The following is a 15,184-nucleotide window of genomic DNA, read 5'->3' as shown; positions in this document are numbered from 1 at the left end:
TCTGCCTCTGCTCTAAAGCTTCAGTACTTTGGATGTTAATACAGCATCCACTAGATTGTCAGGGTTTGTGTAATGTGCTGCTGCTGGCCTATCTAATAGAAAAATGTTTGTCCTCATATTAATTTTAGGTATTTAGACAGTGTCAGAATGGCATGTTGTGTTTTTTTTTCACATACGCTAATTGACATGGAAGTCAAAGAAAAGGGAATGGAGAGGACAGGGGAGGTGAAGCAGGGAGAGGACAGGAGGAGAGGGAAGTAGAGAGGGAGGAAGGGGTGGGAGGTAAAGGTCCCATTATCTCGTGTGGAGGGCCACCTGAGCTAAAGACAGCCATTTGTTCCCAAATCGACCTGTCGACCCCCGCCTAATTACCAGCCAATTATTTCCAAATGGACTGCATTCACCCCACACCCTGCACACTTAAAGAGGAGAGGGACAAAATTGCTTCTCTCTCTCTCTGTCTCTCTCTCATGCATTCTCCCAATTCCACTATCTTTGTCTTTCTTTCTCCTTCTGTTTTTTCAGCATTTTTTATCCAGTGAGAAATACTTTTGCACTTGTGTTGCCCAACAAACCAACAAACCACACACACACACACACACACACACACACACACACAGCGACACACAGCGACACACACCTCATTTTTATTCCCAGTTCACTCTGTGGTTCTTTGGGTGTTAATTAAGTGGCCTAATTATGGGAAGAATTGACACTGAACCTGTGTGTGGGTGTGATTTTAAGTGTGTGTATGTTTGTGTGTATGTGTGCGTGTGTGCATGCATACACAGAAATACATGCCATGAAGCAACCCTCATGTACCTGCTTCATATCTCTAGATTCTCTCTCTGTCTCTCTCTCTCTCTCTCTCTCTCTCTCTCTCTCTCTCTCTCTCTCTCGCTCTCTCTCGCTCTCTCTGTCTCTCTCTCGCTCTCTTTCTCTGGCACCGGTCAGTCTCAGCAGGCCGATGTGTATCGATGGGTCCGTCATGCGGGAGCCACCCGAAGGAGAAGAAGGCTGTGCCCCTGTTCCCAGAATTCTTTGTGGTTGGCCTCCATTGTTCACAACCACTTGTATACAGTATTGTCAGACTGATTGTGAGCCTCCGCTCTCTCTCGCTCCACAGACGGCTAGAGAGCGGGCAGAGCAGAGGGAGCAGAGGATGAGGAGGAGGAGGAAGGGAGCAGTAAGCATTGTGTCCCTCGCTCGCCATTCTCCTGCTTTTCCATCTGTTTCCTTCTCTTCCTTCCTGTTTCTGTGGGATAGTGAACAGATTAGTAATAGCACCGGCACAGCTCCTAATAGGGGAAGTCATGGTCGGGAAATACGATGGATCGGTTTGAGATATCATCTGGCTGAGAGCAATAGTTTTGAACTTTGACACCTTGCTGCTCGCTGGCTGACTTTGATCACTTCGGTGCACAGTGTGTGTGTGTGTGTGTGTGTGTGTGTGTGTGTGTGTGTGTGTGTGTGTGTGTGTGTGTGCAAGTCAGAATTTACTGTATTGTTGTAATTCTCCATCTTCTGCTGCTGTATCCACCAAATATGTCCAAGTGTTAGAGCCATCGGTTAATGTGTTTATATAACCTGAACTTGGCTGCATTCCTGTTTACATTGAATGGACGTACACCTGTAGTTACAATGATCGAAAATGTTGTAATTAAACTTGTAATATTACGTATTTGTGGAGTCCAGTCAAAAAAGAATCAGCTCTGTCGAACTGGTTGTGCTATGTGCTGATTATTACTTTCAGATTAAAGTCTTAGTCTATGAAATGTTCAGAAAAAGTACCTGTTATTTAAATTACTTGTTTTATCTGACTAACTGGCAAAACTGAGCGAGACAACCTCGCATTTGGGAACTGGCAATTAGTTGATTATCAGAATTGTTTTTCTGTCATTTGACTAATCGTTATGACGTTTTATCTCATTAAAATCACAGAGTAGAATCTACTCCCCTCAGACAAAATTTTAACAACATTAAAACATTAAAAGCTTCATAAAGCCAGTATTTATTAAAGGGCTTTTGTATTGATTTTTATTATATCTACATGTGCTTGTGTTAATGTGTCCACCCCCTGTATAGCCTATTCTTCTCACACAATACAATGTATATCCTACTGAGCACAGGCTTAATATCCCCACAGGGATCATTTAAGCTTCATCTGATCTAATCTAATATACATATTCTGGAAAGTTCAGTGTTACATGGCTTAATGTGTCTGCATTACGTGTGTGTGTGTATGTGTATGTGTGTGAGTTCTGCTGTGTGCTCGTTGTGAGCTGAGACAGCGCTGTGCAGCGGCCTCCTGGCTGAGTTTGAAGCTAAGTGGATTAGCATATCTCCCATGTCAGCTCCATTCGCTGTGACAGGCTGATGACATGGGACTGTGTGACGGCCGCGACCCACCTGACGTCCACTGCTCAGGCCTCCCAGCAGGTGGTCTGACTCTAGGTGGGAGAGAGAGAGAGGTGGGGGGAAGTTAGAGATGGGTTTATGGGAGGCAAAGTCATTTTCTCAGCAGCTGTGAGTTGGGGTAAACAGCAAACTTTCTTCTGTATGTTTTAGCACAGTTGCGGAGAACAGATGCTATATGCTATATAGCCTATGATTTTTGCTCCTCATGTCCGCACATTATTGGTTATATTAGACTTATTAAAAATGTATTAGAATCATAAATGTCATAAAATGCGTATTTAGTATACAAACAAAATATTTGTATAGTTTGACTGACATGATCCTTTTTAACACAGATTCCAGACTTTATTTTAAATGCCTTTTTGTGGCTGTTAATAAACCTAAACTAAATACGTAAAACACAAATCCACAAGCAACTGCTAAAAAGTACGCAGTGTTTATTTCACAACAGAATTAGAATTAAATACATGTTTATAAATAATTTTAGACTTTTTGGTTTGATTCCTAATTTGATTGGAAATAATTTCTTAAAGAACTTCCACCAAACTATTTACTGACTTACTTTAAAAGATGCACACACAGACATATTCCCTGTCTGTTTTTCTCTCTTTCTCTTGCTCCCACCATCCTTCCTCTCTAATGTACTACAGTTTAAGCTTTGCTTCTCTCCCACTTCATCTTGTCCTTTGCTACCTTCCCATCCTCTCTCTTCTCTTCTCCTATCGTACAGATTCACTAGTCTCCCATGACTCCTCTAGCCACCTCACACTTTCTCCCTCTCTCTCTCTCCATCCACCCCCACCACCACCCTCATCCTCCCCCTCCTCCTCCTTCTCCTCCTCCTCCTCCACAGTCTCGTGCCGGCCTAGCCAGGCAATGCTAACACTTTTGTCAGGGTGATTAATAGCACACTGGATTGTCGTTAATTCACTGGCTAATGACTGGAGGGAGCGGGCGAGAAGAAGAGAGGAGCAGAGCGGAGCGAGGCTGGAGAGTAATAGACTGATGTATGAGTGTAGGCTGCTTCCAGTGGCAGAGGTGAATATCATCACCCCCAACCCCTCCTCCAACCACCCCTCTGTACACACTAGTACAACCTCAGACAGACAGCTACTGTATATAGTGATCAGAAAGAGCCAGGAGGTTGCACACACAGGTGCAGCCACACATGTGACTCCCATGTGCAGTGAGCATGATTTTGTATGACAGAAAACAGATACTGACCTTTCTGTTTTTAATGAAATCGCTAGTCAGGTGCTTCAGGATCTCTCAGAATGTTTTATTTAATGCAAAATTACCTAGTGTGTGACTTTGTAAATTATTGCACCAGATATTTTAACCAGTTAATGTTATGTGGAGATAAGCTGTGTTACATTAGAAAGGACAGCTGGAACTGGTGTTCCAGTGAGAGTAAAATTGAGTTTTAGGAAGCTTTTAGGCTGTTAGTCTGTTTTAACATTGCAGATTTCCATTTGATTGTGGTTTGTAAAACTGGCTTTTAATCTGATTATTTTTATGTGGACAACTGTGGTGATCGGTAAAACTGTCACCAACTTTTGCAGAAAAATTGCTGGAATTTCAAAAGAAAAAGAAGAAAGAAAAAGAACTTCTGGAGCCTGCATATATTGCAGGGGTTTGAGGTAATTGTTGCTGTTGATGAATTGCTACAATGGACTGGTTAGGTGTAAAATGAAATAAAGCAAACAAACAAACAAGGTGGATAAGGCTGAAGACGTGCAGCCCATAACTTGGGTGGATGCGACAGGAAGTTGTTCAAAATCTTATGAGATTTTATTGTATCAATTGAAAAAAAATGTGACCACTACTTAACAGTTTAGACAACAGTCTAACACTAAAACTAAATGTTGCCAAAAAGATGTCTCCCTTACACATATACACACTGATGTGCACACAAATAGACACACAAGATCACCCTCTCTGCTCCCTGGTTAATAAGAATGGATGGGTTTGTTCTGCACGCTGTCTGCTTTGGTGCTCCCTTAGCTGGCTGCCTGGCCTCCCGAGTGGCTTGCTAAATGAAGCTGCGCCGAAAGTGGGTGTAGGGACATGGACGCGCACACATGCACATGGACACTCAGACGAAGAGAGAAGCAGAAAGAGACACTGCAGAGTGGTGCAATAGTTTGCTGCTGCATAGTGGAAGGTGTTCTCTGTTCACCCTCCGTGTTGTCATGCTATCTGGGACAAATGCTGCAGTTCACCTTCTATAGCACTAATGTTTTAACTTGCATTTAAGTCTAGTTTGTAAAGGTCATCTTTCACTAACGTTTTATTTATTGTTACTATACACCCTGCCTTGGACGTCATGTTGTTGAAAAACAGTCTTAAAATTAAATGATGACCAAAGGATTTTCATTGATTTCCATGGTTTCTCTGAGTTTTGACACAAAGTTCTCTCTGTCCCTTCCACTGACAGTTTGGATGGATCAGATTCTTTAAAAATCTTCCCTACTGAAAGAGGACAGAAACTATAAAACTGATTTATGAATTGTTTTACATGGTAGAGAGGATTTGACTACATTCAAACATTGCTGCACCACCTTGTTTGTGTGAATGTGCTCTGAGTGTTTTTCTCTGCGGGTTGCTGATGTCACTGGTCCGGGGCCACTGTTTCACAAATGTTTCCCATGTTTGGGAGCTTTGCAAAAAGGGAAATATATAAAACTATTTGTAGTTACGTTCATCTGGAACAGTGATTACTCTCATTAGCTGTGATGGCATCTTAACAAGGAATGCATTGGTTTGAATTAACCCTGGTTCTTGCTGAGATATGTTTTGATTTACGTGTCAGAGTTAAATGGCAGATTGAGGTGGTGGCTGGAAAGATGAGATGTGTAGATGTGAAACTGAGCCCCTGCTGTGAAGGTTTTGATCTTTACTATCACTTCTCCATTTAGTTCAATTGTGTCTTTTCACTTTCTCATCTAATTGGTCACTTTTACCTGCCAATCTCTACTTTTCCTGCTCTGTCCTTCCTGTTTTCTCCCGCTCCTTTCTCTTTCCATCCTCTTGCTTTCTCACCCTCACCCTCTTCTCTCCATCCCTCCCCCTGGGGGATGTTTGCAACTCAATTTGGCAAATGTAACTCAATATTGATTATTATTAATATTTATCATGTTTGTGAACATGTTTTCTCCTAGTGCTATTAATCTGCCCTGTTAATAAATGTCTGCAGCAGCCTGGGCCCCTGGAGCCCCTTGGGACCATAGGGCCACCACACACACGCACACACACACACGCACACCTGCTCTCAGCTGCAGGAGGTTGCCTGCTGTCTTGTATTTGCCTGTAGGCTTGATCTCTCTCTCTCTTGCTCTCTCAAACACACACACACAAACACACGCACACACACACACTATTGGAGGACAGAATGCCTCTAGGCTGCTCAGCACAAATAACACATCAATACATCAGCCGTGTTGTATTGGCGCTACACACGAACACAGAAGTGCACACTCGCGTATAAAAACTCACAAAATTTCTAGTCTTTTCCTTATTGAGCTCTATCGACCAAATTCCATCTAGTATTTGTTTTATGTGTAAATGGTGACATGTTCACAAACACTGTGGTTATAGTTTTTTATTCTTCACCAATACAAGAGAAAGAAATTAATGTTGGCCCCACACTAGAGCATAACTGGGCAGATTTTGGGTCTGGATCGTTTTTCCCAACAATCGCAGGGGTGTTCCCGTTTCAAGGCCGGTCTGAGCCAGTTATATGCAGAGATGATCCTCCAGTGTGAGGGATTTACAGGCATAATCTTAATGTCACTCACTGGATTGAAGTCTCCCAGATTTTCCATCATGAATATCATATTGATGATTTGAAAATAGGGACACTCCAGTCCTGTAGTGTGAAAAGAACAGATATGTAATATTAAGCAGAAACGTGCAATAGCCATTGACAGCAGATGAATGTGAAGCGTCTCCAGCCCAATGTTGTGTGCTAACAATGTAACTTCCAACTCACCTCCAGCTCGCACTGACATGTATAAGCCATGCATAGCACAAACAAGTGCAACCAGCTGACAATGACGGTCCGCTTCCGTGTTTGATCACGAAAATTCAAGGCCAAGTCTGTGGTCCTGTGTCCTGACTGAGTTGTCTGGAGTGTGCATTTTTACAATTTTAACTGTGGTCTCCCACGTTTTTAAAATTGGTTAGGACTGGATTGGAAAATCCTCTAGTGTGCACCAAGCCCTGAATGTTGGCAAGCAACTAGCTATGCATAGTACAGTATGTGTGGATTTCAACCTTTGTAAAACTCCAAACACTGTGTGTGCATAGATAATAAATGAAAACATTATTTTATGTAATAAAAAAACACAAAATTTTACTACACATTTTGTCAAGGACATAAGCAGTAGAAACTGTGACTCACAAAAGCATAAACTTTAATGTAGCAATAGCTACAGTTAAAGATATTGTTATTGTGTAATTATTATGTAGAGCAGCAGGACACGTGCAACTCTGTGGGGGAAAAACATAAATCTAAGCAGAATATTTGATGTGGATGTACGAAGGCGTTCACATGTTGCATTTTCAATTTAATTCATTTTGATGTTCTGTTTCTGTTTTCTTTCTTTCTTTCTCTCTCTTCCTTTCTTTCTTTTCTGGCACTGTTATCCTTCTTTCCCTACTCTGAAGAAGCCATGTTGTAATTTTAAGTGTCGCTTGGAAATGTTCCCTGGTGCTTTTACAAGGGGAAACAGTGTGGCGTTCTCGCTTGGAGAGGATTGCTGGTATTGTAGCTGACTGTGCCCCCATTGCTCGCTCATTACTTCCTCGCCACTACCACACACACACAAACACAAGCACCAAACACACACCTTCTCTCCCCCCCCCCCCAACACCCTCCTTTGGCTGCCGCATCACATGCTTCCATTTATACGTCATTTTGAATATATGGTACCCCCGTGCCACCATGGAAAAGTACACCAACCTACAGTTTCTCACCTCTCGATCTCACTCAGTCTACCTTTAATTTGCACTTGTTTGAGTTGTACAGCTGCCTCTCTCCCCCCTGTTTTAAAGCACAGGGTGTTTAGGCTCCTTTGTGTGGAGACAGAATCATCAAAGGCCTGCTTACTACAGAGAAACGGGTACCAATATTACTCTGTGGCCCGATAATGCAGCTAAGTGGGACCATATTGACACAATATAGCAGCGCAAAGAGCAGATTAGTGCTCGGGTTTTCTCGCTGCCCCTCACAGACTTGTGCATGCATGTACGCACAGGGCTCCCACATCAAAATGTTTGGTCATTTATTGCTCAACCAGCTACCCATTTTTCATATCTGTCATGGTCCACACATTCTCCCTCTGCTTTCGATTTTTTTTCGTTCACCAGACGATCTTTTCTCCCCATATTTGGAGCCGGTGCAGAATTTTGCATAGTTTTGCCTTTTCCCTGGATACTGTCTTTTCATCAGTGGCTGACTTTCCTTTTGAATTGAACCAGATCAATTTACGGCCAGACAAAGATACAGTCTCTGTGTGCGTTGGAGAGGGAATGGAGAGAGGGAAATAGTATGTGTGTGCTTTATGATGGCCATCATTGGCGCACACATCCTATTTCCAGCTCTTTTTAAAAAATTTTTTTTTTTTTTTTTATTGTTATCATAGCCACAGCCATGACTCCACTCTGCTGCTTGCTCTCTAGCATACACCTGGCTCTGAATACTCAAGCTAATGTTGGCATCCATTCCAGTGCTTTACAATATGCATGTCCTTGTATATAAGAAAAAAAAACAATGCACTTTTAATGACAGTTTTACACAGATTCACAATTTTTTTCAATGAAGGCACGACTGCTTATTCTGCAAGAAATGGTCCTCATTTGATGCATTATTTATAGGTTCCTTCTCACAGTTCTTGCATGCAGTCAGTGTTGTTTCTTTCTACTCAGACTTCATCGACAATACAGCTCAGTCTATATGCCACAAGGCACATGTGTTTGTGTGCGCCCAGGCAGACGGCAGAAAATGACTCCAGATCTCTATCTTTCTGCATTTAAGTCTAGAGTGCTCTGATTAAACACAACCACAGAACAATTTGCCTGTTTGTAAGGCCCTTCGATTAAACCGCTGATTTTCAGCACCGTGTCAAGTTATTTTGCCATGGCAACGCTGATTACAATGTTATCAGCGTTTTATATTTTTGTAGTATTTTTTTTTTAATGGTGACTCTTCAAAGGAAGTGTATTCTGATTTTACAGAAATCAGAATACACTTAATGGCTTCACATTTTTTCCTTATTTGCCTGTCTTCTGAAATGTTTCACATTGTTAAATGTGCATTTTAGAGGTTAGTGTCTATAAATGTCACATCTATGTCATATCTTGTAATTTCACTGTGACATGCAGTAATTATGAGATATCATCTTTACCTACAACACCATCTGATCTCTTGCACATGTGTTTAGAGATACAGTAACAGCTCCTACAGTTGCAAACAGATGTGTGTTTGTGCGATAGCCTGCATCTGTGTTCATACGCGCCCTAAAATCTTTGTTATTGCAAGCCATGCTACAAAGCAAAGAGCTCCGTTTATGGCACGCATTTACAATTTATCAAATAAATGGGATGCCTTCATGTGGCCTGGGCCCGGCTCTCAGGCTGAGCAGCGTAGTTTTCCACTGGAATAACAGCCGCTGAACAAGCAGCCCATTGTAGCTGCAGCCAGCAACGGGACCCCCAAGGTGCGAATTAATGATTGACCCCTGATGTAATCAGGATAAATAGCTCCCCGTAAAAGAGAAAGAGATGGTGAGAGGAACAGAGAGAGAAAGAACAACATAAGGAGCCAGGGAGAGGAAGGCACTATCTGGCCCGGGTGTTTTTTAAGAAGCCCTCGGGGAGACGAACCTAACATCTCTTTCTGGGTCTTTTGAGACTCAGAGCTAACATACAGCTGTTTAAAAGCAGCTCAGTCGTCAGTTTTAGACTCTTCGCCTTCTCCTCTTCGTCCTCTTCCTGGCCCCTTTCTTTATTTTCCTGCTTACTTTTCTCATCTGGAGTTTTTTTTTTTTTAGCACTGGTCGAACATGGTCAACTTGTCTTACCAAGAGGGGACGTGAGGGAGAGAGAACTTGTCTCTAATGGCGAGTAATCCAAAGATTTCCCAGTTTTCTCTCCAGGCAACCTTTTTATGAATTAACAAAGTTATGACTGAGAGCTGAACTTGTTTAATATCACACTGCCTCGCCATTTCTGCCTCGCTTTACTGCTTCATGTGTCTCACAAAAGATGTTTTGTTCATTAAAATTAAGAGGGATTTTTTTTTCGCCTTGTCCTTGTTACTCAATTATTTGACGTAGCGATCTGTGCATTTTTTTGTGCACAGAGGCTCTTAAAGCCAAATGGTGTTTAATAGATTTTCCGAGGCTGTCTTTCTGCTTGTCAAAATTGCTCTCAATGGGTCAAGTGCCAGTGAGAGTGGGGGAGTGAAGAGAGAAAGTAAGTCAAGAAAAAGAAACTGTTTAACAGCCTGAAAACACTTTTGATTGTGCAGAGGGAGCAGCTGATAGGGCCGAGTTATAAAACTTTAATTGATCTGTGAAAAGTGGAAGCTACTGCTGGCTCTTGTTCCAATGCTTAATTGCACGCCTGGTCTGAGCCCCTATGAAACAGTGATCATTAAAAAATGGGTTCTTTTCCAGTCAAAATCACTGGATGACGCAAAATCAGTCATAAAAGGCTGGATTTTACTACTGCAGCTTTATATGATAAGTTTCCCGGATCTGCGTGGACAGGCTGCAGGTTTGCCAGGCCCTGAAAAGCCCCTGTCGCATGCTTTCATAGTTTCACATTTCACATTTAAAACTTACATGTCAGTTAATTTAACAGCTTTCACAGTCCACATCTGTCACTGGGCAGAAACCCAAATATTTATCAAAGAACAAAAAACTGATGCACTTTATGATGAATGTGCTCTTGTACAAATTCGATGATGACTCCTTTCCTACTTTGGTTTCTTGATTAGGTCATTCAGTCTTTCTCCAATTCACAACCAATCAGTATAGCCTGCCTCTCATTACCAGGCGTACAGGGAAAAAATATTTTTTAAGTAAAACATATTAATTGTTGTTTTAATTTAACTTATTAATGATGTACAGCATATCTCTCAATATAGTTTTATTAAAATTCAAGCCACAAACCTTTGTTGTGAGCTGATAAACTGCCACATACTAACAAGCAAATTTTTAAATATGTCATGTTGCAGCCCCAGCTAAAACCTGGGATGCGGTGGCAGGTTTGGCAGCAGGCTAGATGGAGGCTAGCAGAGGAAAAAAGCTTGATTGGAACCACTCCTGCTGTAATTTTTGGCCTAGTTAGCCTGCTGATTGCCATTCCCTGTGTTTAGATAGTAAAACTGCAGTGGTGCTTTGAGTAAAGACACCAGGATCTGTCCAGAGACAAGGAGTAGGAGACGCACATAGATGTTCTCAGGGAAACACACACACAAACAAACAAATACGTGCAGAGAAGGGCTGGGTATTGAACTTATGCCCTTTTTCTGTACTGACTGAAATGTGCCAGTCACACAGAATAAAACTGTGATTAAGCTGGCATCAGATGTCTGATAAGATTTGTAATATTTCTTATTCTTTGATGAGATTGCTTCTGATTAAAATCCTAATTATACCATTTTTTTTTTTTTTTTAAGGAAAAGGTCTTGAATGGCTGCTTGTGTTCAGTGGTTGGGATGCTTGGCTTCTTTTCTTAAATAGCAAGAAATAAAAGAAAAATATGTTTGTACTCCTCAAAGTAAGACTTTGAGAAAAGTATTGCATTGGTATCAGCATGAAAACCCTGTTATTGTTTGAGAACCGGTTTTCAGAGACATATGGGAAAGAAAACACAATGTGTTTTCAAAAATTCAAAATACCCCACACAGACTTGACATGTCACTCACTGAAATGCATTTGCGAATGCACATTTGAAAACCTCCGCTGTCCATAAAAAATATCCTTAATAACACAGAGAAATGGGATGAAACTTTAAGCCAAATGTTTGCACTTATTGTGCTCATCATCATTTTCACTCATATTGCAATGGTGGGATCCTGGAGTGCAGGCACAATCATGCTGTCAGTCTCTGGACATGACAATAATGATGCGTGACGAGCCTAACCAGGTCAGTGATAGACAGAACCGTTATTTGTAAGCTGAGTCCTGGCAGAAAACAGTGACTGATGGAACTGAGAACTTTTCCCATCAAAGACTTGGCCAATGTAAAGCTTCTTCTCTTCATCAGCCTGGCTCTTCTCAGATAGCCTGGGGAAAATCTGTGAAGTCTGCATTTTGCTGGAGGCCATCAGATGGATCGGTATTCTTTTCTGAGGACCTCTAAATTTTCTCACTGCGCAGTGTGGTTTTCTAACAGTTTAGGGGTTAGGAGATTGATTTAGGGTCAAGGAGTCATTGGATGTGTAGTGTGTTGCTGAATTTGGAGTTACGACTTAAAGTATTTCAGTCTCTGTGTTTCGATCTCGGTATGATCTCCAAGGACGTTATATGTTACCTTATCTCTCTTCCACCAGTCTACAGTATTAACAGTTATCTTTGTATGTCTCTTTACTAGATGACAGTGAGCCAGTGGATAGCATGTACGACACAGAGGCTGACCTCCCGGGTTTAGCGGCCGGCAGTGGAGGTGGCGCTGACAGCCCAGACGACGATGCAGAAGACGGCGTCATCAACATGTCCCCCCTGCCCTCACCGACTCCTTCCCATCCAAACAACAACCACCACCACCTGCTGCACCCCCACATCTACGCCACCCACCACCACCACCACCACCTCCACAATAACAGCAACAGCAGCAGCAATGACCAGGACTTCACCACACCCAAGGAGGGTTCGCCCTACGAGGCGCCTGTCTACATTCCTGACGACATTCCCATTCCCAGCGAACTGGAGCTGCGGGAGTCCTCTGTGCCCGGTGCCGGCCTGGGCGTATGGGCCAAGACCCGCATTAGTGCTGGCGAGAGGTTTGGTCTGCACAACACGCTGCATCATGGGGCCACAGGCAAAGAGAGTTCCTTTGGATGGGAGGTAGGAACCATCCCGGCTACTGTGCTTTGATTTGGGTTGTTTACTGTTTTTTCTCTTACGTCATTTCACTACGACTGTCTCGCACTTCCGACAAAGTACATATTTTGTTTCACAAACACAAATGTACAGTAAGATATGAAATGAAGGAGTTATAGAAACAATGACGCAACACTGAAGAGGGTAAGTGAATGAACGAGCTGCTCTTCATTCATGCTTTCACATTTCCAACCATCACTGTTTATACAGAGACATCTATCTCTTCATCAGCAAAAGATGCCCATTCCATTCGCATCTACTGCGTGATTGGACCTCATCTTTGATTCCTGCACGCACAGTCGCATGCACAGACATACACACGCATACAGAACACACTCGTCCAGAATTCCAGCAGCACAGCAATGTCAGATGGAAAAATCTGGCTGATTAGTGGAGGTATCAGCTTTTCTGGGCATCGGTCCGAGCGAGCACACTCATTTGGTCACGCCACCCGATATGGAAATGGAAGAAGCGTAGCCCAATGCGGTGGCTGCATATTGAACTATTAATTTTCATTTCAACATGACATTAGAGGATATTGAAGTTGCTTCAGTAAGCTCATTAGGAAAAAAATGGGAACTCCCGATCTCTCGTTCTCTCTCTCTCTCTCTTTCTTTGTCTCTCTTTCTCATATGCCTAATCAGAGATGAAATATACTGGCCTGCTTTTCATTTCTCTGACTCCTTGACTCTTCATTTTTAAGGGGCCAGTATTTCACATAGTCTCACATTACATTTGTATGTAATAAGGAATAGAGACGTGGAAAAGTTAATCATTTGAACACCGTGTTTGAAAGGACATGATGTGCTTGAATTAAACACCACCAGCTGATGTACAGAGCTGGAAGATCACCAACAGGCCATGCAATGATTTTTCACTCTGTTTTAATGTAGTTTCCTTTAGAAGACCATAAAAAAACTGGAGTATTTTAAGAAAAGATCTTATTTTGAATGTTACCATAATGGACCACATAAATTGTTTACCACACAAGTTTACTTGCAGAGCAGAGAGAAACTGTTGTTCGCCTTACACATCTCAAAACATCACAGATATCTGCTACTGATGCTAGTTCTGTGAAGCTGACTTTCAGGCAGTTATTTCATAAAACATATAACCTTGTACTCAAAAGTTAAACAGGCAGAATAAAACTGAGTTTAAAGGGGCTTAGCTTTTCAGTTTCTCCTGTCAAAAAATATTGTTAATATCATATCTCTGAAAAACTTGCGAGTAATGTTCGTGAATTAGTCACTGACAAAATTTTAAAGGAATCTCTGAAGGTTCAGTCTCAAGAATTCCTGGTGGTTTCCACCAAAGCCCTCATTTCTTTTCTCACCCTGTTTTCTTCTGAACAGTTGTAGGCGCATGCAGGCGATTAGAGCACACAGGCACACGCTATGTGGCAGTGTGCCAAGCTGAACGTTTTCCTTTTTAAAGTTCATATTATGGCTAGCCATTCGGGGTGCAAAGGGCACCTCTCCAAAAGCTACACTCTCCCTGTAGCGCTCATGTTTTCTCTCAGTTTTCCTCCTCCTTCCTTTTTTCTCCCCAGACACCCGACTCATGCATATTCATCAGCTAAACTTTAACTCTCTGGCTTGTAGGAAAAAAGGCCACCTTCAGCTCTAAAGAGATACATTCACATGTGTGCTCTCAGAAACGTCCTGACACAGACACACACACCTCCTCAAAAAGGGAGAGACTCAGTATATTTTTGCACTTTTAAAATGTCTAGTTTGTTTAGCCACTTGGCACCTTTGACGGAAGATAGTTATCATTTGATTATCACATCCCAAAGTTGTGTCTTTGTTTGCTAGCTTTATAGGCCACCAGGTAAGGTACAGTATGTACAGGAACACACTGCAGATTCTACCACTGTCCTTAACACATTTTTGGTGATATGATGGAAGAACAGGTTTTTCAGATCAGTATGTCTTTTGCTCTGTTAGCCTGAGGTCAATTTTGTTTCCCTTCGAGGTAAAATCTTTGGTTTTTGCCTCCCAGCCTGTCATAAGGGAACAATTGATCCGTCTTCTCTTCCTTCTCCTCCTTAATGGTCGTTGGAAGACTGACTCTGGCTCAGCCAGTATTTTTTTTTTTTTTTTTTAAGATATCCTGTCTGGTTTGGGGCTGGAAGCCTTCAGGGGCTCTCCTCTCCCAGACTCTTATCACAGATAGTCATAACAGTCAGCCTGTTGATAGTCATCAACAGACTCCCCTAGGAGTCCCATAAACCCCCTTTCTCTCTCCTTTCACCATCTACCCTTCTACTCATCTACTGCCTCTGGTCTTAGACAAATAGACAGGCGAGGGATTGACAGAAGTATAGCTGAGTGAAAAAAGATGTTCAATGAAATGAGAGAGTAACAAGGATTAATGGGGATGGATAGAGAAAGAAAAGAAAACGCAAATAGAGGAAATATATTTCTGACAGCATCAGAAACACAAGAGGAGTTTAACACTGTTGATGGAAATTCAGTGAATATCTGTATGTTATGCCAGTTCCCTGCCAAAACAGGGGGAAGTGTTAAGAGAGATGATGTAATCTGAGGTGTACATAATATGATCATATCTAACCAAGACCTCTTACAATACATTACAACTCAGCTGTTCTTCAGGAGGAGATGAAATTAGATTAAGGGCTTAATTTAGTTATC

The 15,184-nt window shown here is 42.0% G+C and overlaps 1 protein-coding gene across 8 annotated transcripts in view; it reads left to right on the top strand.

Moving 5' to 3' along the window:
* prdm16 (PR domain containing 16) overlaps positions 1–15,184 on the top strand; it is a 179,713-nt gene that overhangs the window by 49,677 nt on the left and 114,852 nt on the right. For all 8 annotated transcript variants that reach the window (XM_041056708.1, XM_041056665.1, XM_041056718.1 and 5 more), the window contains exon 2: positions 12,022–12,494. In XM_041056708.1, coding sequence (XP_040912642.1) covers positions 12,022–12,494 — 473 coding nt within the window. The remainder of the gene's footprint in view (positions 1–12,021; positions 12,495–15,184) is intronic.

The sequence above is a fragment of the Toxotes jaculatrix genome, chromosome 2 (assembly GCF_017976425.1).
Source record: "Toxotes jaculatrix isolate fToxJac2 chromosome 2, fToxJac2.pri, whole genome shotgun sequence".
Classification (NCBI taxonomy): Eukaryota; Metazoa; Chordata; class Actinopteri; family Toxotidae; genus Toxotes; species Toxotes jaculatrix.
Note: the sequence above shows the minus strand (reverse complement) of the source record. Positions and strands in the feature narration are given on the sequence as shown.